Source organism: Rhizophagus irregularis, chromosome 24 (genome assembly GCF_026210795.1).
Source record: "Rhizophagus irregularis chromosome 24, complete sequence".
NCBI lineage: Eukaryota > Fungi > Glomeromycota > Glomeromycetes > Glomerales > Glomeraceae > Rhizophagus > Rhizophagus irregularis.
Window position 1 is genome coordinate 1,766,053 of NC_089452.1, and position 22,838 is coordinate 1,788,890.

Sequence of the window (22,838 nt, forward strand, 5' to 3'; positions counted from 1 at the left end):
AGAGAACGAAAGTTTACGAGATATAATTTTATATTATCCGGTACCCGTGATTTTTTCCAGTTTTTTTACGATATCATGTATCAGGCAGACAATAAATCTTTATACTGTATTATTATGCGTTATTACATATTACAATATTACAAATATAAATCGAATAATTATGATTTTTGATTTTCTTTATTAGAAACTTCTTGTAATGACCATGTTTTTTACTAAATCTGAAGCCTTTATAAAATCAGATAGTATAATCCATCATACTGCGCTTCTTTATCAAATTTATTATTTTATTACTGATATATGCAAATATTAATCATTGAATTAAAATTTTCTATTGCATTTTTAAGTCAGCATCAGACATTTCTTCAGTACCGACGAACATTCTATGAAATATTTATTTTTTCTACGTTATATTAAATAAAGTTCACGAATAATTAAACACAAGAATCAACTATCATTAATGATATTTGTTTATATTTTAAAGAATACTATGTTGTAATGAATTGAGTAGTTTATTGAACAAATTGAATTTAAAATTGAAAATACCATATGTTTTTTCCTAATATTAATAATATTTTTGTAATGACTACCTAAAGAAGATATTTCATACTGATTTATCAGTATTAATTATATCATTTTCATCTTCGTTACCACCTTCGTTAACTTTTCATCTCGCCTTCGCTATCTGACTTTGGTGACACCCAGACGGAAGAAATATTTGTTAGCTAAAAAGTATTGTTATCTAAATAAATAAATTACTTTAAATTAAATAAAAGTCTTTTTTTACATGGCATTCTAGCTGAGATATTCTGAACAAATGTTTTTCCAGACTTGCTTTAGACATTATTTGTAAGGTTTTTATTTAGTGTATTGAAGATTTCTAACTAAACCATACTTTGGCGGTTTTTGAAATGGTAATCTTGCATTTTATTTGGATTATCATCGTCGCTTTCAGACTGTGTTATGAATTGTTCAGTCTTAACATCTACCAACTGGTAAAAATAATAAAATTATTATACAATAAAGTTTGTGAATCTACTTTTGCAAAAGTGAATAATATAGATCAAAATTTTAAGACTATTAGTAAATGAATATAATAAAAAGAATCAACTGAATCCTAATTATGTATGATAAGGGTATAGTTGTGTATTATTATAAAACTATTTAGAGATTTTGTCTTGATCATATTTAGATTATAAGTTCATGAGAGAAAAATGAATGTATTATTTGAAAAGAATTTATTAATAATCTACTAGTAGAAAGATGTTACATTCAATTATCACAATATTGAATATATTTTAACTCATTGTGATTACATAAATTATAATTATCTTTATTATATAACTCTCATTAAATTTTTAAAGTTATTATTAAACTAATCATTTCTATTATATTCAGTTTTTAATTATATATGTTTTACAAATTTACTAAAAAATCTTTGTATTTAGATCATATAACTAGACCTTATATTATAAAATATTTTTTTCAATAAATATATACAATATGTTTATTTCATTATATAATATTTTGTTATTCTATTATAGCAAATATTATCTAGTAGTAATAATTTAATATTTTAATTTATTTTAAATTAATGGAAGCCGACCAATATATTATTATACCAATAAATTTTTGATTCGGGTCTGTTCCTAAAATGTTGAAATCACTAAAACATCTTTAATTTGTGGAGTATTCAAATTATCAAGCTTTACCAAATGCCATTTTTTTTCTTTAGTATGCTCTGACTTTATATATTTAGTTTAGTTAATTTTCTTGACTTTCTAGTTATTAATTTTTCTTTTTCCTGTTTTCTTTTTATATATTAAATAGAAAGCAAAATATTTATTTATAAGGTTAAATATTTATAAAATTTTTAGATTTTTTCTGTAATTTTTCTTGGGTAGTTTTATATTATTTGAATCAACTAATTTCATGTGATATTTATAATTATAATTTGAATATTTATATATATATAAAGCATTAAATATTGTGTATACAGTATATCAGTGTTCGGAAATGACCTGGTCATTTGACCATTTTTCGGATTAGGAGTCATTTGGTCAAATGACACCCCATCATTTGGCATTTGGCATTTAAATTATTCGCGAAATGACAAATGCCAAATGATTGGGTATCATTTGATTGTCATTTGCGTCCTTTGTCATTTGGTCATTTGTCATTAAAATATTTAAAGATTATTGGACAATTTATAATCACGTGATGTACAAAAAAGGAAGGACGTAATCGAAATAATCACAAATTATTTATTTTTTACTGTAATCTGAAAATAATAAATAACACAACCATAATTATTAAAGTGATAATAATATCTGATATGTTATTTATTATATATAATTTTATTATATAATTATATGCATAAATAAATGTTATGGCCATCTTATTATTAAATAAAGACAACAATTATACATAAAAATGGTGAAAAATGGGATCCACTACATGTGTCACAATTAAATATTTTATTGCAAAATTAATTAACTTTTATCTGTGTGGATAAAATGATCATTAGTGAAATAATTATAAGTGAAATAATCCTGCCTATAATATTATTAACAAATAATAACCTGTAAAAATAATAACAAATCACGTGATTAAAAAATCTTTACTACTATTGGAACTTTTTTGATTATATATATTAAACCAATTTTGTTTTAATATTTTTTTTTCTTGATTAAAATAAACAAAATAATTAATAAAAATTCGCAGAATATTTAATATTTTTCAAATGACTTAAATGACAGGTCATTTGAGTTGCAAATGACAAATGACAAATGACTTGTCATTTGAGTCATTTGTTCATTTCAAGTCATTTGCCGAACACTGCAGTATATATATATATTTCTTTTTTATTCATTGCCTTATTTAGCTTGATCGTTATCAAATGTGTTGTCAAAGTTGTAAATAAATAATAATAAATAACAATATATTATCGAATTTATAAACACTTTAATCAAGTTTTGAAAAAACTATGTTGTTTAATAAATATAGTTATCAATTTTATAAAAATTTTTTGTCAAACTATATGAAAATATTGTATAGTGTAATTTAAGCACTTGAAAAAATATGACTGATTAAATTCCATTTTAATTATTTTAATGAATAACATGATTTATTTATAATTTATGGACAATTATGTATCATAATAACATGGCAACATGATTTATGAAAATATAAAAAAATAATACAACTCTTATTATTGAAAATATTTTTTTATGGTACTTAAGAAATTTTTTATTTAGGAAAGACTATTTATGTACACATATAAAATTAAATTCAATTACAAGAAAATTTTCAAATTATAATTGTATCCAGTGTTCGTGTAAATATTAATGACCTGATCATTTGACCATTTAAAAGAATATTTACATTTATTAAAATGTTTCAATTGTATACAGTAATTGTATGTTATTGTACGAGCGTGCTTAATAATGGTACGAAAGTGGTACTTCGTTTTCATAATCTTCATATTAAATTTAATAATATTAATATACGGTCATATAGGAATAAAATGACTGAATTTATTATAAAGATTATACATAGCAAACATTTTATAAGATGGTACGACGCAGGGAGTGGATTAAAGATGAGACAAGATTGGGACAATTGGCAATTAGTCAGAGACCTAACTATAGATGAAATGGAGAGGAATTCAAGAGAGAAGATAATGAATACGAATTTATGAAGAAGTTGCAAAAGGAATATACCGCTGCTTTTATTAAAATTATCAAGATCACACAAAATTGGAAAGTGATAGGATATTTTATTAATCAAAAATGATGGAAAACGCGGTCGAGCTTTCTTTGAAGAAGAACAATTTGAATTTAATTTGGATGGTGCGTAATTTTAAGACGATTTACAAGTTGTAAAAAAGAGAAGATAAACCCCTCAAACAAACCGTCACCACCACACAATAGTCCTCTAGAGGTAAATGTTTCTTCACTGCAGACACCTCCTGGTAGAATTTACATGGAGTTAACAAATATGGCATCAAGAAACAATAAAAATTTTCCACCTCCAGTCACGAGAAACGAGAACGAGAAGAGCAATTTGGAGGAAGAAAAAGTGGTTGGTATGATTAAAGACTGGCGGAACAAGAAGAAAGAAGAATAGATAAAGTCGGATATCTCAGAAAGTGACGAGGAAGATTACGGAATCAATACGATGGAAGAAACAGCCAATAGACCCCTACGACGCGATAACGTTGATACGGAGGAAGTCGTAGATATTATAAGAGATTATCGCACGAATAAAATTTGTTTATAATTCAAAAAAAGGACCAATTACGTCCACAAATGAATTAAGGGAAAAATTGACTGTTTTAGAAGAAATATTCGAAGAGTCATCAAATTTGATGGAATGGGAACATATTAATTTGCAAGCAGTTATGGATGTCAAAAAAGAGAATGGTTTCAATGTCGGGGATGTATCACCTAAATTTAAAAATTGGGCGATGCAAACAAATAACTTCCTTCTTTTGGGAAATAAAATCATCAGTCATGCGGAACAAAACAAAATCCTGCAAGAATACACGAAACTCAATGATGATTTTACACATAACCTTAAGGAGGAACACCGATGGACAGATGAAAAGGAGACAGGAGAGAAAAGGCCAAAGCCAGTATCGCCAAAGAATGAGATTGTGATAGCAAGGCAGAAACAAGAACAGAAGGATAGAACGAAGAAGAAACGGGAGGAGTGAGAAGGGCGTATTCGCGAACATTTATCAATCGAAGTCACGTGATTTCACGTTATAAAAAATTCCGATAGCAAATTTCAATTTTCAATAAAATGTAATTTTTTCTTCTTCTTTGGTTTTTAGTTTAAAATACTAATATTTTTTTTTGTAGGGTAATGGGAGAAAGATTGAATAATTGTTTACTGGGCGTGGGGGCGGTGGGGCCGTTGGGACTCATCTATTTTATAGCGTTAGGCTTCAGTCTTTATTACAAATTTCACTCATTTTTCCCTACGTAAGATTAGGTAGATTTAGTTAGGTCTCTTTTTAGTTTATAGTTGTTTTGGGAACGAAAAGGGTTTGTTTTTCTTATTTATTTTTTGTTTTTGTTTTTATTAGGATAGATATACTCTTGTTATAGAGGCGTTTCATGTTAGCATGGACGTTTCTAGGTATCTGTATTTATGGATCAATTAATTTATCCTAATAAAAGATGCGTTACAAGTTTTTTTTTTAAAAAAAAAGATTATACATTAAATTTAAAATTAATTGGTAATATTAATTTGATATTAAAATCTGGATTTGATATTAGTAGGGATGCCAAAAGTTCGGTTATAACCGATTATAACCGGTTTTTATCGGTTCGGTTACGGTTCGGTTTCAGTCCAAGACCGACCGGTTAACCGTCGGTTTTATATATAAAAAAACCGACAAAAAAACCGATCAGTTAATCATATATTCCAAAAGAAAAGAATGTTTATTATATTGAGAATACTATTAAAAATTATGATTTTGGTGTTTATTTATATATATAGTATTCTTATTTTTGAAATAATAAGAAAATTTTTTACGCGTCGATCACGTGATTTTTCGTTCCGCTGAAAAAAATCGCAAAATTGACATTATTATCGTAAAAAAAATTATAATTTTAAGGAATATTATCAAATAAAATTATAATTAACACTTTCTAACATTAGTTCATTCAATTTTGCAGTAATTTGCGATCGGTTTTGCAATTCGGTTTTATCGGTCGGTTTTGCGGTCAGTTCGGTTTCAGCTGAAAACCGCGGTTTTAAAACCGAAACCGAACCGAACCGACCGTTGGCATCCCTAGATATTAGATCTAATATAAAAGCTTATGAAAAATATAATTAAAAGCAAAGCATAGTTGATAATCAAATGATAATCGTATATTAATATTGTTATTGCACGGGTATCGCCGGTATCGTGCTTGATAAATGGATTCGTGCCACATCATACCATTAACAAGCACGCTCGTACAATAACTAATTTTTATAAAATCATGAAAATCATGTCACAATTCAATCATTACATAATGAACATGATATTGGTAAACATGCATATGATAGCCTTATAACAATCAAGTTTAAAACATATTGTATATACATAAAAGCATGTTCCACAATCTGCTTCACAAAAAATAATTTATATATACTACTAATTCTTATAAATATGACCATATATCCTTTTTTATTTTTTCTTTTATTTTTGAAATTATATTATTTTTGATTAAACTTTACAAATGGGAACAAGCGGTCTTACAATTGTTCGTGAACGTAAAGCTAAAAGAGGAAATAAAACAAGTGCTTTAGGTGGTCCATCTGAAAGTCAATACTTTTATAAATATTATGTTTGTATTTATCAACGGTATGATGGTTATGTTGAAGGTTGTGGTTTAGGTACATGGTTGGTTAATTTTCTATGCAAGTTCAAAGACAACTTAAAAAATGATCCGTCATCATATCTTAATACTGGTTCTCTTGGAGCTAAATTAATTAATGAATTTATGACAAGTGAATATGATGCACACATCATTCCTATCATGTCTTTAAAGAATTTATTCGCAATTCCTCCTGATCATACATATATAATTACCACTACATTAGATTCAGAATTTGATAATTCCATCATGTTGAGCGCGTTACATGGCGATGAAATTATTCTAACGGCAAGACCAGAAAATTTTTTGGGAAAGTATGAGTATTATGACACTTTACAAAAGGATAAAGATAAGAAATCATTTACAGAGATTGATTATGGAGATGAGGTGGTGAACGAAGGATATTTTTCAGAAGATCAACTTTTTAATAAATTTTTGAAAGATATACCTTTTGCTTTTACGATAAATGGATTAACCATTAACATAGAAAAATCCTGGTAGCACTTAAGATACATCCGGGATATTATTTTTATAAATATCACTTTTACTCTAGTACAATTCTAACATATTTGAAAATATTTACAAAGTTTTCATCTTCAAGCTCTATATTAAATTTCAGTAATGATCTTTTATTAATAAAGAAAAAAGATATTTTTTTGTGAATGATTTATAACAATTTCCAATATTTTTAATTTCAATAACATCAATCATAATATAAACACACTAACGGATTTTAATCAGCCTTATAAAAATACCCTGGTGTTTAACGTCAACGGTTCATCGATTATACAGTATATTGTATATTGATCAATGATTTTTATTTATTCTCAAATGTTTCATTCAAATTATCCTTGATATTAATATTTATTGTCGAATCAAAGTACGTTCCTTTAGATAATACTAAAAGATAACAACTGATATTAGTGATAAAAAGATTGATCAACAATTTTTCTTAATGTAAAATTCAAAAGCTATTATTATAAAAATATGTTTATTATTCATAATATCGGTCGTAAGAACCAAATATTTTCAGCCATTGATTATTGATTATCTAGATTCATTATATTTAAAGTATTAAACTAAAGTAACATACATATATTTGCTACAACAAGAGCCAAATAATTTGTGCATTATCTAGACAAAATGTCGGTAATATTTTATCATCTCTACCTAATAGCTACGTAATTTATACTTAAAATTATTCCCAATATGAATTAGATTTTCTTTTTACCAAAATGATCTTACCTAAACATTATTAATTGTGTTAATTATGTTTGTGAAAATAAGATGAAACAATGTGATTTTGAGTTAGATACGAACTTGCATATTTGGAAAACAAGAACAACGTTTAAATAAATTCTTTACATTTCTATTTACCATCACATACTTTTCCCCTATCTTAGTTATCTATTGTCAAATACGTATATATTTAAAGAGGAATAATAATTAAATTATATGTGCCTGGTTCCGAGAAAAGGTAAAAGATGAAAATTTTCTTTTCCTTTATCTTCGAAACTGATAATTTTTTTCAGCCGACAAAACTCATGACAATTTGAATTTTTTGATATAAGCTGTCGATCATTAACTTTTGTTTGGCGTGGCTTAGTCGGTTACAGCACGATTTCCCGAATCCCAATTTTCCGAATATGCCTTTTCCCGAAACCAATATCCCGAATCCCATTATCCCAAAATGAACATTTTCCCGAAATGCTAATACCCGAATGCCATTATCCGAATCCTAATTTCCCAAATATACCTTTTCCCGAAGTCAATATCCCGAATCTCAGTTTCCCGAATGGCGTTTAGTTTAAATGCTTCTTAATAATTATAGCATTGCGGGAAAAACTAAGGTGTTGCTTTTGTGCAATGTAAATTATAATAAAATTATAGCACCCTTTCAGTTCTGTGTACCGGTTTTGACGTATTGGATATCCTAATCACATTGTAGGCAGAGCATTGACCGAATTCACGTGATCCGAATTTGGACCTTATCTTAGATCCCAGACCTTGTGGTACAGCTGATTATTATCAGCCTCATTTCTACCATTTTCTTTTTCATTCTTTTTCACACGAAATAAATATACGCTCGCTCTCTTTCTTACACTACTCTTTCATTTGATATACTTTTCTTTTTTACATAAAATTTTTCTTTTTTTTTATATTAAATATTTTTTATTACCATTATTTTCATAATAGTGTATATGAGAACAATAAAAAAAAAAATTTATCAAAATCTTTAACACTTGAAATAGGTAAATTTATTCTGGTTTCTTTGAGTTTTGTATTGTTTGAGATTTCTCTCAACTAAAGTTTGTGATATTACTAACATGTACATCGCTTTTTGTAGATTCATGGTATAGTTTTAACACTTTTGATTAAATTGGTGTTATTGAAAAATAAAATTGCTTGAATATTCATATTTAATGGAAATTTTGTGAATCTATTTTCGTTATTTTGTAAGAGAATAAATGAAAATATAATAAATAATTCTTTACATCATTTTTTTTGTCATAAAAATTCCAAGATAAATGTTTAATACTTTATATCTCATTGTGAAATATTTTTAAAGAATTAATATAAATGTTACGAGATAAAAAATGTTATGTGCGTGGTGTGAAAATTTTTAAGATAAATGTTACATGTGAATATGGAATATCGTGAATAATTTTCAGTGGCTGATTAAACCAATCATACTTAAGGAGTTCTAGGATAAGAAGCCTGAACTCCGAGGGTCTAGAATAAGAATCCTGAACCAGGGGTCTAGGATTAAAGACGTTCTTTTTTTAAACTGGAAATATGAACATAATTTCTACTATATACGATTAATCCGGATTTTTCTGTGACGGATGATGCATCCAGGAAATTATCAAATTATTAGTTATATAGGTTCGATTCGGATATAAGGATTATCCGGATGGACAGATTTTCGAATCGCATTATAAGGAAAGTTATTTATATGAAAAGAAAATGAATAATTATGTTACAGATAAATGTTAAGAAGACCAAAGAAAAGTTAATTAAAAGTTTAAAAATGCTGGTTTTGCCGGAGTTACTATTAATGGAACCTCCGAAAAATACCACTCGTGTTTTATCGTTCCATGTTTTTTCCGTGAATGTATCATTTTAACGGAATTTTTACGATATATTCGAATAAAAATTTTAGAAATGGTTTCTGACGTTAAATATTTTCGTAAGATACCATAAAAAATCAAAATGTCATCCTAGCGTATGTATTTAGACCAACTATAATTGTTAATTCGCCTAAATCATTTTTAACGATATACCGTATTAAAATATCAATTTACCGAATAACTTATATATAATCGGTCAAAAGGTTAAAAGTCAAATATGCGTGCATGATGGTAGTACACGTATAAATATTTATCTTTACTTGAACAAATAATATCTCATTTTATATATTTTTAATAATTTATTATTATTATTTTGTTTTTTTTTTTTGCAACGAATCGAGGCTTATTTTTACACTAAATATAGAGAACTCCGCGCACAGCACTTAAACTTTAAATCATCAAAATCGTTAGAATAAGGTTGGCGATCCTGAAAATTACAGGTTAATTAAGATATAATTGGAAGGTTATGTAAACCTCACGTTTTTTTAATATTTTTTTTTAATTACTTATGCCACTCTTTTTAATAAATAATTAATTTATGTAATTTATATTAACAATATATGTAGGTATATATCGTATCTATCGTATCGCATGCGATACGAATAATTTCTCTTTTTTTTTCTGAATTCTATTCAATTTATTACATTTATTTTTTTAAAAAAATTTATAATATTTTGACGAAAAAATAAAATGATTTTTTTTTGCGAATAATGATATCATAGATATAAAATATTAGGGATAATAAACTCTGACACAATAATTATGTAATTATGTAATTATGTAATTACGTAATACAAATGTTTCATTTGATCGACTATTTAAATGTATTATGTACCAATCGTCTTTACAAATATACCGTTTCCTCTTTACTTAATTGAAATATTAACAAAGGTCAAAAAAAATAAAAAAAATATGTTAAAATTAAATAAAGATATCCTTTATTTGATATTTGAACAATTACAAAATGATAAAAATACACTTTATTTATGCCTAACAGTTAATAAAATTTGGTGTGAAATTATTGTTCTAATTCTATGGAAAAATCCTTGGAAATATTTAAACGATGGAAAAGAAAAATCATTATTTAATATTATAACTTCACATATATCAGCGGAATCAAAAAGTAATTTAAATAGTAAAGGTATACATTTTATGATGACTCAATATAGAAGACCTTTTTTTGATTATATTAATTTATGTAAGCATTTAAATTTAAATGAAATCAATAGAATAATTGAAATGATATATTTTCTTCAAGAGGATTCTACAATATCAAATATAAAAATTGTAATATTCAATCTCTTAATAAATGAGAATGCAAGATTTACTCATCTTTATATACCTCGAGAATTTGATTATCAGATACATCTTATTCCTGGAGCGAAATATTGCTTTTCACAACTTGAATTCCTTCATTGTAATACTAGCATAAATACGAATGTTTTAATTGGATTAGCTGGAATGTGTGATACAATGAGAAAATTAGAACTCTGTATTGAAAAGTTCGATAATAATCGTGAGATTGTTAGATTAATTGAAACTCCAAAAAAATTATATAATGTTTATTTTCTAACTAATATTGAAATTGATGAACCATTTTGTGAGATTATTGAAAATTCATTAATTAAACATTCAAATAATATTCAATGGTTTAAGATAACTAAACAACCTACTACAAATATTCTTTCCTCTTTAAAAAATTTAAGAATATTAGAATTGGATGATAAATTTCGTCAAATGAAATGGGATTGTTTAATAAATTTATCTTTACCTTATTTACAAATTTTAAAATCAAGAAGCGTACCAAATAATGTTTTGGCAAGTTTAATAGAAAATACTAAAGGATTTCTTACAGATATTGTAATTGATTTTACTGATTTTCTTGATGATGATATTAGTAATAATAGATTAATTAGGGCAATTTATAAAAATTGTCCAATTCTTGAATATCTTTTATTAAATATTAATACTCTTAATATTTTAGAAATGAAATCATTATTAATTAATTGTCAATATTTAAATGGTTTAGTAATTGTTTGTTTTGTAAGAGATCAAACTACATGGGATAAAATATTTGAATTATTAATTAATTATGCACCAAAAAATTTATTTAAATTTAAATTTGTTTCAGATTTTGAATGTAAATTAGAATCTTTAAAAAATTTTTTTGATAATTGGAAACATCGAAAATCGATGTCATTACAAATTCATGAAATGCATTTTACTGATGATTATTTTAATTTAATTGAAAAATATATTAAAAATGGTATAGTTAAAAATTTTCGTTATGATTTATCAAATATCTTTTTTGATGAATTTGATTGGAATTAGTATTATAAGATGGTTAAAGTTTATAAGATGTTTTATTTATTATATATTTTATTATTTCAATAAATTAATAAATTAATAAAGAATTATTATAATGTATCATGATAATTATGTTGATTGGTGTTAGGGATAACGAAAATTTACGTATACGATCGTATGTCTATAGCGGTTTATAATATGATATTGACATATTTTATATCATAGTTCCGTAAAGCTGATTGTTTGCTATCGCAAATTGATAATGTACAACCATTCGATTCGTCATGACGAAACGATTCTAATGGCGGTAAGATCTTCTTTCTAGCATTGAAATTGGCGGATCTCTATCTCTAATAAAAGTGATACGGAAATGATACAACTATCCCTATAAAAAAAATTATGGAAAAAAAAACTCCGATAAATGATCATTGTTTTTAAACTCTGAAAAAAAAAAAATTCTGAAAAAAAATAACTCCGATAAATGATCATTTTCCGAGAAACTCAGACACGTGATCATTTCCTGAAAAAATTTTTTATAGTGATATTACGGACAATTTATAAATTTACAAGGCTATAAGCGTTATAATACTGTAATACTGTGATTTAGTATAACATCTTAAAAGTCAATTTTCAAAATTGTCTGCCTGAATTAACATGTCATCCGGCTGAAAATATGATAAGCACCGTAAGCACTGTGTTAACGTTCATAATACAATGAGTTTATCGATTATTTAGAAACCTATTTAATTAATAATATAATTATTTATCAGAAGTTAGTCTGGAAATTTGATAGATAAAACGAACGGTTATATAGTTGGGATGGCTTAATTATATAAAAGGTCTAGGAATTTCTAAACGGAATGTAATTATAAATTACGTATATTATTAAATAATTCATAATTATTCTAATTTATTTATTTCTAATTAATATTACATTAGTGGTGGAAGCTACATCAAGTATTTACTCTTACGGCTTATTAATATTAAAAAAATTCGCCCTACTGCGTATATATTTTGTAATTGAAGCACGCTATATTAATTGTATATATCTCTCATTATATCTAATTTGCGTCTGATACAATTCCAGCCTCATGATGTCCTTGTACAACAGCATGTTTAGACCATTTTATAGCTTCTACATAATCTTGCTTGACTCCTTTGCCTTTAGAATACATTTGTCCAAGCATAAATTGAGCATCAGGATTTTCTAGTTCATCAGCAATTTTAATCCATTTTAATGCTTTTTTATCATTTTATACCCATAATTATTTGCGCTTGAATATTATTGTTTAGCAGCTGATTCAATAATTTTATAGCTGTTTTGATATCTTTATCAAGAATTCTTTCTTCATATAATAAATATCCGATGGTTTACGCTAATGGCAGATTTTTTTAACCATTTGTAAACTTCCTCATCATTTCTCGTGACACCAACACCTTCAAGATACATTAAACCAATATTATATTGTACCTTTGGATTATCACTGCTTGTGTGAACCATTTAAAAGCTTCCGTCTCATCTTTAGTAACACCTTTTCCTTCACGCAATAGATTTGCAATCGTTAATTGAGCGTTAACATCACCATGTTCAGCAGATTTTTTTAACCATTTTAAAGCTGCTTTAGCATCTTGATCTTAGTCCTCACCACCATCAATCCATCATCTGAAGCTTTTTGTTGAAGAACATTATTTATATTGTAAAGTGTTTCATTATCAGATGCTTTAAGAAATACCATATAAGATCCATCATCTCTCGTACAACTCTTGATATAATTTTTAATTTCATTTCGGAAATTTCGAAAAAATTATTATGAATATTTTCTGGATCAAATTTTCATTTCCTGTTATAAATTTTATACGAGTTATACGAGTTATTCCATTAGAAAGATTTTCTTGAACTGTTTTATTATGAGATTTTTAGATTAAGATCTTGTAGATCAACTGTAAGAAATAGTGCATGATTTCTAAAAAGAATAATCAGGTTGTAAAAAATTAATTTAAAGAAAGTTTAAAATATTTTCATTCACATAAAAGAAAAAAAGAATGTTCTTTGATTATTTTTATCTCGTACAAAGAAAAATCAATTTAATGAATTGAAAAGTAAAACGTGCATCGATTTCCTCTTTTCTTTCTTTAATTAAATTATGTGATCATCAAATGAAAATTATGAACATCTTCACAGATCATACAGATCATATGATTTCTTGAAAAAACATCATGTGACTCGAGAAACATAAGAATTTACGGTAAGGAATTAAGAAAAAAAAAAAAAGAACATATATATTTATATATATAATGTTGAAAAATTTAACCTAAATAATTCTGATACTTATAAATTTTAAAAGTGACAAATCGAAATTCTATATTTTATTCTCTATCAATCGGGGAGAAACCGACTTTAGCATGGATAATCCAATATATGTTGGCTATGTAAAATCACGATCATATGATTAATCAGCCTACAAAGGAATAAAACACTTTTAATCTTTCGTGTTTTTTCTAACTAGAATATTTATACTAAAATAAGCTTTTACATGGTAATTCTCTTATTTTATATTTCAGGGGTGAGAAATAATTATGATTTACCGTATTTTGCGGTAAGTAAGCACCCCGAAAGTAAGCACCCCTGGCCAGAATTATGGCGATTTTGGCTAAAATTATGAGGATCTTAGCCGGCATCAAGTGCAAAAAAAGAGTGCTTATATACCGCAAAATACGGTATATGAAATTCCTAAAATTTTAATTCATTCATTCGTTTTGCACTTAATTAATATTAAAAAATTTTTTTTTTTTAAGGATAACTTTGATAACTTAGTTATTTTTTTTCGGTTTATTTATTTATTTATTTATTTATTTTTGAAAATCGTAACGATCATCGTAATTTCAATTAAAAAAAAAAATTATTAATAAATTAAAAAATTTTAGCGTCAAATAAAATTAATTCATTTATCTCATTATTCCATTATTCTTATTATTCTTGTTACAATTTTTTGGTATGGTCAAGTTAATACAACAACGTGGCACAGCACTGATTAATGTTTACGTAATTTTTTGATGATCGAATTTGATTAGTGCATTTACGTTATACAAATTGCATCATTTTTTAAAAACTCGTATTAAATGATTTAATGATCATCTTTTCACGCCAAAAACGCTAAAAATTTTTTCTTTCTCGTAAATATCGTTTTATATACTGTATATAAAAAACAAAAAAAATTAACATGTCAAAACTTAATAAAGATATACTTTTCTTAATATTCGAGGAGTTAAAAGATGATAAAGATTCTCTATTTTCTTCAATTTTGGTTAATAAAAATTGGTGTGAAGTCGCAATTCCAATCTTATGGAAAGATCCTTGGAAAAATCTTATTAAAGAGAGATTATTATTAGAAACAGTTGTTTCATTTTTAACGAATGAATCAAGAGATTATATGATAAGTCATGGTTTAAATCTTTTAATAAAACCAGATAAACCACCTTTGTTTAATTATATTAGTTTTTGCAGATATTTGAATTTACATAAATTAGAAAGAATAATTTATACTATCCGAAATATTAAGGAAGAAATTAAATGGTCAATGATTAGTGAGGAAATATTCAAATTGTTTATTAATAAAAATAATAGATTTACTCATCTTATTATACCATACGGATATAAACGTCAAATTCAATATCTTTCGGGGTTTGAACATTGTTTTTCGGAACTTGAATCTCTTCGTTGTGACGTAAAGACAAATCAGGGATTTTTAAATGGATTGGCTCAAGTTTGTAAATCAATCAAAAAATTGGTGGTGAATGTTAGAGTAATTAATAAACCTGGAATAATTGATCTTATTGAAGCTCAAACAAAATTAGAAGATGTTCGATTTGTATTTGATCTCATGACCAGAAGGATCGATGACATTTTATTTTATAGAATTTGTGGGAAATCATTGGTTAAACGTGCGAATACTATTCGTCATTTACAAGTTAATAATGAATTAATTCCAAATTTATCATCATATGTTAATTTAATAAGTTTGGAAATAGGTACTCATGAACATAATGCTTCTTGGAATAATTTGGAAAATGTTTCTTTACCATCTTTACGAATATTAAAAGCTCATAAAGTACCAACAAATATTTTAGTAAATTTTATTGAAAATAATAAAGGAATTCTTTTAGAAATTAAAATTTCTGACATATCATTTGAAGTTCATACAAAAAAATTAATACAAGCAATTTATAATAATTGTCCTAACCTTCAATACCTTGAATTAATAATTAATGATGATGATATATTAGAATTGGAAAATTTATTAATTAATTGTAGACATTTAGATGGATTGATTTTAAATGTTTTTAATATTAATACAGATGAAATGGGTTGGGATAGATTATTTGAAATATTAATTAAAAGGGCTTCAAAGAATTTATTCAAATTTAAATTCATTCATCGTACTACAATTAAATTTGAAGCTTTAAAGAATTTTTTTGAAAATTGGAAGAATAGAAAACCTATGTTATTACATTTTATTGAAATGTTTCATTTATCTAGTAAACATTTAAGTTTGATAGAATCTTTTAAGAAGAAGGGAATTATTAAAATTTTTTATCATGATAAATTCTCTTATGGTTTTGATGATTTTGAATGGATTAAAATGAGATGATTTTTTTTTTTTTTTTTTTACTTTTTTTGTATTATATTATATATATAAATACTACAATAAAAATATATTGAAAAGTTTATTCAAATAATAAATTTGGTATAAAAAAAAACATGTATTTTATAAATAAGTATGAATACTCCAATTTAATTGTTATGATTTTCAGAAATTTACAACGGAAAAGAGGGCAAAAAAGAAATAAGTGGTTTAATTTACTCGCTTTCATCCTGGTCATCCTCGTCATTCTCACTATAATATTCCACCAAATACATGTGCGTGGTCCTCCAAAAAATTTCCTGAATTTCCTCAAAATTCCCAAAATTTATTATGCTTATTTCACTTAATTTGTTTATTATTGTAAACCATTCTCCCCTCATAAATTCTGGACATTAAATAAAAAATTATGTTGGAGCGACGGACCTAAATAATGAATTTGAAAAATCCGAATTGTTATGATTACTGGATGAATATTTTATACTTGATTAACAATATTTGCAAATAGTATATTTGACTTGTAATATCGTGACTAAAAAGCAATTTTTTTCTTATATGTATATTGTGCATAAGATATTTATTATATACAGTATATATTATATAAAAGTATTTGTCGGAAATATATACAGTCAACTTTCGACTCGCTTTATAACGAAATTTCACAACACGTGACATTTAACCAATCAAATACGTCAACTATCTCCTCGTTATAACGAATAAATTCTTTGAATTCTTCGTTATAATCTTATAGCGAATTTGAGATGAAACCGGAGGATTCATTATATCGAGAGCTGACTGTATATATATATTTATTAGCCAAGAAAAAAACTTTTCATCTTTGCTAATGGAAATTTTTCCTTCCATCCCTGACTCCGGAATCATCTAGTGAATTTATAATTATGAGGCGCAGTTTTATATTTAGGTTAAGTATATAAATTTTATTTTTATTAATTGCAGTCCGGAATGATGTTAAACTATCAAACCTGTTCGATTGAAATATAAGAGACCGTCATTATTTATTAATTGAGGCTTAGAATAATTGTGGCTTAGGAGAAAAAAGAAATCACCTGATTATAAGATCTATAAGTTAATCATCTGAATGAAATGAGGCTTAGAGAATATTTTACAATGGAATTATAGGACAAAGGAAATGATCAATACTGTAAAATATCTATATAATGAGCACTTTTCCGAGTGTCTGAGAGATAAGAAATAATTCCCCTTTACCTTTATTATTATATTTTGATTCCTTTTGCCTTTTTTTTATGATGAACAAGTGCCTCCTTAATTAATTTAAGGATTGATAGAAAGTATATGAAGGGAAACTATCAAAGTTTATTTTTAGATTAGATTTTAAGTTAATATAGTTATTATAGTTATTTTATGTGGTTAGAATATTTTATTTTTAAATAAAGAAACATTTTGTTAACGACTCAACGTGATGATGACCCACATCACAGGGTTGAGCATTATACTACCAATACTGATACTTAATATCCACATGAGTACAAAAAAATTTTTAAAATAATTTATTAAATTTTAATCTCAGTATCATATATTAAAAAAGAGTTTTGCTAACTTGTCCCCTGGGTTAAATAACCTGGGTTAAATCACCCCCCTAAAATTTATATTTTTCATCAATAATTTTTTTTTTTAAAAAAAATTATTTGTGTTATTATTCATTTCGCTTTATATAGATTTTATTTATTTGGATATTATAGAACATAATGACCAAGTTTTCTTACATTTTTGATAATTTCTCTCATTTTTTATTGTAATCACAATTTACATTTTTTTTTTGAAAATTTGGGCAAAATTATATAATTATATAAAATTTACTAATAGATTAAATCATCCAGGTTAAATCACCCAGGGTTAAAATTATTCTTATACATTAAAAAATAGATAATTATATCTTTTTATGCAAAAAATTACTTTTATTTAATATAAAACAAAATTAAAATTTATTATGTAAATAATAATTTATGAAATTTTGCGAAATCTTATTAAAAATCATTAAGATCCGATTCACATATGATCTACAGAAAATTACTATATATATCCGGGGAAAACAAACAGTTAAATTAATAAGATTTGCATATCGTCATATATTATAAAAACTGTAGATAATAATGTTGTAGCACCAATGAACATGTGATAAGGCTTAAATGCAAAGAATAATATCAAAAAAAAAATTTTATATAAACCAACTCGTAAAAAACGCTAAAATCTGAAGCCAACCATGTCTCAAACGTATGTTATTCTAGTAGAACTTGGCTCGCTTATAGAAAATCTTCACTATGGACCTTATTCACGCTACTGGTGGGAAATTCTAAGTATTCCTGACGCAAATACCCAACTCAGATTTCCAATTAGAGCAGGCCAAAAAACTAATGCTTGTTTGAATGGACGTGACTTTTATATAATAGTACAGATTTCCAGTTCTAATCAAATGTTACCTGAGTATTTTTGTCAAAGTGGTGAGTTTTGGGTCATAGAAACAAGTGCAACTAAGGCAGTTTCTGAAGTTTATCAAAATATTTTTCAAAAAAAAACTCGTTATTCTGGTTCTATTATTATGGGATGGGATAATAAAAATATAATAGATGTTCTTTCATCTAATATTGATTTTTGTCCATTTTCATGTAAACTTGGTGATTATGAAATATTTATTTATGGATTGGGTTCATCTACACGTTCAGATTGGAATCAAGCAGGCAATGGTTACAAGTCATCAATTATTCACACATATAAGAAACGTGCAGCTATATTTGTATCTGAAATTAAAGATGATAAATGTTACATTTATATTTATCAAGATTTTAAAATTCAAAAAACATTTGTAGGAACTACCCCAGATGACGTCTGGAAAAATTCGGGTTATATTCAAAAATTTTCAGGAAAAGAATTATTTGGGTTGGAAGATCAAATTACGTTACAAAAATTAAATAAGCTACGTATTCCACAATGCGCTCCTCATGAATGGAATAATTTCAAACTAATGAAAAAATTATATGAATATCATCTTCAGCATCAAACTTTTGCTAAAATTGAATGGTATAAATTATTTGTTAGATGGGATCAAAATGAGTGTAATGTAATAGAATTAAATTCAGAATTAAAATTATTATACCCACCAGAGCATCAATTTTCTGATCGTGAACTGGGTGCATGGTTATCTATGCTTCGTGCTGCAGGATGCTCTGATATTACTCCTTGGTCCCATGATAAATCTGGTAAATCTGAGGTATGATTGAGTTGTATATTGAAAAATTATAAACACGAATAAAAAATAACTTTTAATTCTATAGTATCAACTTTGGACTAAATCACGAAATCCAATACAAGAAAAACAGATATTTACTACTCTTTACAAGATGGGATTTCTTTCCAGCAATCCTTCAAATTCTACAGAAACTTTTTGGTCTTGTTTTCGACAAGCATTGGATGATAATAAAAAAACCAGAGATGGAAAACGGCGTATTTTATCAATTATTGCCAATGATTTTACCTATGAAGAATTAGAATATAATTTAGGGGTAAGAATATGTTTTTGTAATTAGCATAATATTGGCAGTAATTTTGAACGCAATAACTAATTATCTAATATTACAGGTAGCATCTTATACCGTTCTTGAATCAAGAAGACATGCTGTATTGAATGGTTTTGGTGCTCCACCTATTGAAAAGCCAAAATTTCATCGTCTAAAGTTTAAAATAGAGCAAATTGATCAGTTTGATAGTTTTTTCATGAGAAAGGATATTGTCAACATGAGCTCTTACCGAACTCATTCAAAATCAGGATTACCTATAATGTATTTACAGGACCATAAGCAGGCTCTTTGGGAGAAATTTTCTGAAGAGTATCCAAATGGAATGCGTCGTACAGCATTTATGACACGTTTACAAGGTAGTAGATTTGTTTATCAAGATAATTTAAGTGGTCTTTGCTCAGAATGCAATGAATGTGGATATGAGAGCTTTGCGTCTATTAATACCATTATTGCTACCCATGTAGAAGATGAATCTTTGAAGGTATTATATTCAAGAATTTTTTGTATTCAGAAATTTGATATTGAAATTAATCATATTCTATAATGCAGGAGGAGTTAACTCGAAAATTGAATATTTTGAGAAGATATATGAGGCGTGAATACATAAAGGATTTGAAAATTACCTCATCAGGAATTCCGGCACATAAATCTTGCATATGCCATTGCCTTAGCCATTCCTTTGGAATTTGTAATCTTCAGCATTTTGAAATATGTAACGATTGTGTAGAATTATTCCAATTTTTTGATCTAATAAAAAATCAGGTAGATGAAGAATTACATGAATTATTAGATGATTATTTGAAAAAATTAATTTCATGGTTAGGACATCATGCACGAAAGTTTTATTTAAATACTCACGTTCAGGTTAATCTTGATGAGTTAGATGAAGATGGAGCAGTTATTATAGTGGACTATAAAATGAGGATACTTCCGCACACTGCAAGGGAAACAAAATCTCAATTCTTTGGTAAAAGGGGTTGGACTCTACATTCATCACTAGTATATACAAAAGATATTACAAATAACAAGCTTGATATACAAGTATATGACCATTGGAGTGACGATACTGGCCAAGATGCCTGGTTTACAGCATCTTCTCTTCATACCGTGTTTGAAAATCTTGATCCAAAGCCAAAATGGATAACAATAATGTCGGACAATGGGCCTCACTATCATTGTACAGAATTGATGCTGATAATAGGTCAATGGAAAGAATGGTATGATATTGTTCCTCGAAAATGGATCTTTTTGGAAGCTGGTGAGGCTAAAACACTGATAGATTCCCATCACGCTCAAGTAGTTATTATATTGCTTACTTCATTTATTATAAATTCTATTATTATTTTGTTTACCTTTGATTTATTCCTATTAGATATCACAAGCAATAAAACGTCATGTCAAACTGGGTTGTACAATTGAATCTGGTGATGATATAGAGGCAGCAATTCATGATATTGCAGGAACAAAAGTTGCCAACTTGCTGCCAAATCGTAATCAAGGTATTTCAATAATTGAAGAAATTATGTACAATATTTTTGTTTGTCAGTAATAATATTTATTTCGTATAGGAAAAGAAAAAATTGGTACAATAGCTGGAATTAAAAGTCTACATGAATGGACGTGGCCAGCTCAAGGAGAGGATACAGGATTCGTATGTGCTAGGATTTTGCCTGGAATTGGAGAATGGAAGAAATGGTCTCCAGCTCAAATAAAAAAAATTCGAAAGCAGAGAAAAAATGAAAAGCCCAACCCAGAATATTCTACTCATACAGAACCATCTAAAAAATGGACGTTACCTATTGTTGTCAGTAAAGGTATGATAGTTTTTTGCATTTATTTCAAATTCCCCATGAAACTAATAATATTTCGTGATTCAGATGATTCTGTCACCAATGATGAATTGTTGGAATTGGTATGAACAATTTAAAATTGAAAAAAATTTTTTTTTCACAAAAATAAAAACTACTCAATATATAGGATCTTTTGAATTCAAGTTTGAATAGTATGGATATTACAAATGTAATAGGAAGTTCAAAAAAGCAAATGTAAGATATTTTATTATAATAAAAGCTCATAAATCAATTATACTAACAATTGGTTTTGTTTGACAACAATAGTCACGATGTATTTGTATCTGGGTGGGCCCTAAAATCTAACAAGAATTACAAGCGGGAATCATGGAAGCGAATATCTAAAAGTGCGAAACATTTATTAGAAAATATGTTTCATACCGGAACAGCAAATCCAAATAACAAATTTTCAGCTCAACAAATGTATGAGGAACTTGTGCGACGTGTTCAACTTGGAGAATTAGACGAAAATGACGTACCTAAAATCTCTACTATTCAGAATTGGATTACTGGTTTCTCCCGAAAATGGAAAGAAATCATGGCAATACGTGAATTAGAGGCAAGAGAAAATGAAATAATTGTATAAAACAAACAGTTCTAAACGTATAAAAATGTGTAAAATATAGTTCTAATTGTTTTTATTTGTTAATTTATAAAAAATAATCATAGTGCGTGTTTTAAACATCGCAAATACATATATATATATTTCCGCCAAATCTGACGCTGCCTCAAAGTAAAGTTTTTAAGAAATAAATAAAACTCCCAATTTTTTTTGATCATTATTATCTTTAGCATTTAAGGTTTCATCACGTGAATTTTGGTGCTACAGCGTGATCATCTGCGGTTTTTATAATCTGTAATATTTTGCCAATTTTGCCATTTTTATAATAACCGTTCCCCGAATTTAAATAGTAATTTTCTGTAGTTCATACGCGAATCGGATCTTAAATATTAATAAAAATTATAATTGCTAAAATAAACATTA

General features: G+C 26.6%; 6 protein-coding genes across 6 annotated transcripts; 5 read left to right on the forward strand and 1 right to left on the reverse strand.

Moving 5' to 3' along the window:
- Positions 1-3,996: 3,996 nt before the first annotated feature.
- OCT59_016093 (uncharacterized protein) lies at positions 3,997-4,714 on the forward strand (the record flags this gene model as incomplete). The annotated part of the gene is made up of 2 exons (XM_025324457.2): positions 3,997-4,084; positions 4,290-4,714. 2 exons carry the CDS (start codon positions 3,997-3,999, stop codon positions 4,712-4,714), a joined length of 513 nt encoding a protein of 170 aa, XP_025185979.2.
- A 1,481-nt stretch (positions 4,715-6,195) lies between these two features.
- OCT59_016094 (uncharacterized protein) lies at positions 6,196-7,041 on the forward strand. Its single transcript, XM_025314070.2, has one exon. The coding sequence runs from the start codon at positions 6,234-6,236 to the stop codon at positions 6,870-6,872; it is 639 nt and encodes a 212-aa protein (XP_025185980.1). The 5' UTR covers positions 6,196-6,233; the 3' UTR covers positions 6,873-7,041.
- Positions 7,042-10,414: 3,373 nt separating this feature from the next.
- OCT59_016095 (uncharacterized protein) lies at positions 10,415-11,833 on the forward strand (the record flags this gene model as incomplete). Its single annotated transcript, XM_025324458.1, has 1 exon — positions 10,415-11,833. The coding sequence occupies one exon, from the start codon at positions 10,415-10,417 to the stop codon at positions 11,831-11,833; it is 1,419 nt and encodes a 472-aa protein (XP_025185981.1).
- Positions 11,834-12,870: 1,037 nt separating this feature from the next.
- On the reverse strand, positions 12,871-13,310 carry OCT59_016096 (uncharacterized protein; the record flags this gene model as incomplete). Its single annotated transcript, XM_025308597.2, has 2 exons — positions 12,871-13,049; positions 13,247-13,310. 2 exons carry the CDS (start codon positions 13,308-13,310, stop codon positions 12,871-12,873), a joined length of 243 nt encoding a protein of 80 aa, XP_025185982.2.
- A 1,720-nt stretch (positions 13,311-15,030) lies between these two features.
- Positions 15,031-16,458, forward strand: OCT59_016097 (uncharacterized protein; the record flags this gene model as incomplete). The annotated part of the gene is made up of 1 exon (XM_025331549.2): positions 15,031-16,458. One exon carries the CDS (start codon positions 15,031-15,033, stop codon positions 16,456-16,458), a length of 1,428 nt encoding a protein of 475 aa, XP_025185983.2.
- A 2,233-nt stretch (positions 16,459-18,691) lies between these two features.
- On the forward strand, positions 18,692-22,439 carry OCT59_016098 (uncharacterized protein; the record flags this gene model as incomplete). The annotated part of the gene is made up of 9 exons (XM_066132242.1): positions 18,692-19,696; positions 19,761-19,988; positions 20,065-20,484; positions 20,553-21,299; positions 21,376-21,502; positions 21,572-21,817; positions 21,881-21,915; positions 21,981-22,048; positions 22,121-22,439. The coding sequence occupies 9 exons, from the start codon at positions 18,692-18,694 to the stop codon at positions 22,437-22,439; spliced, it is 3,195 nt and encodes a 1,064-aa protein (XP_066003247.1).
- Positions 22,440-22,838: the final 399 nt, after the last annotated feature.

Bases quoted from the DNA above. Each gene is read 5' to 3' on its own strand.
- OCT59_016094 (XM_025314070.2), top strand. From the start codon at position 6,234: ATGGGAACAAGCGGTCTTACAATTGTTCGTGAACGTAAAGCTAAAAGA.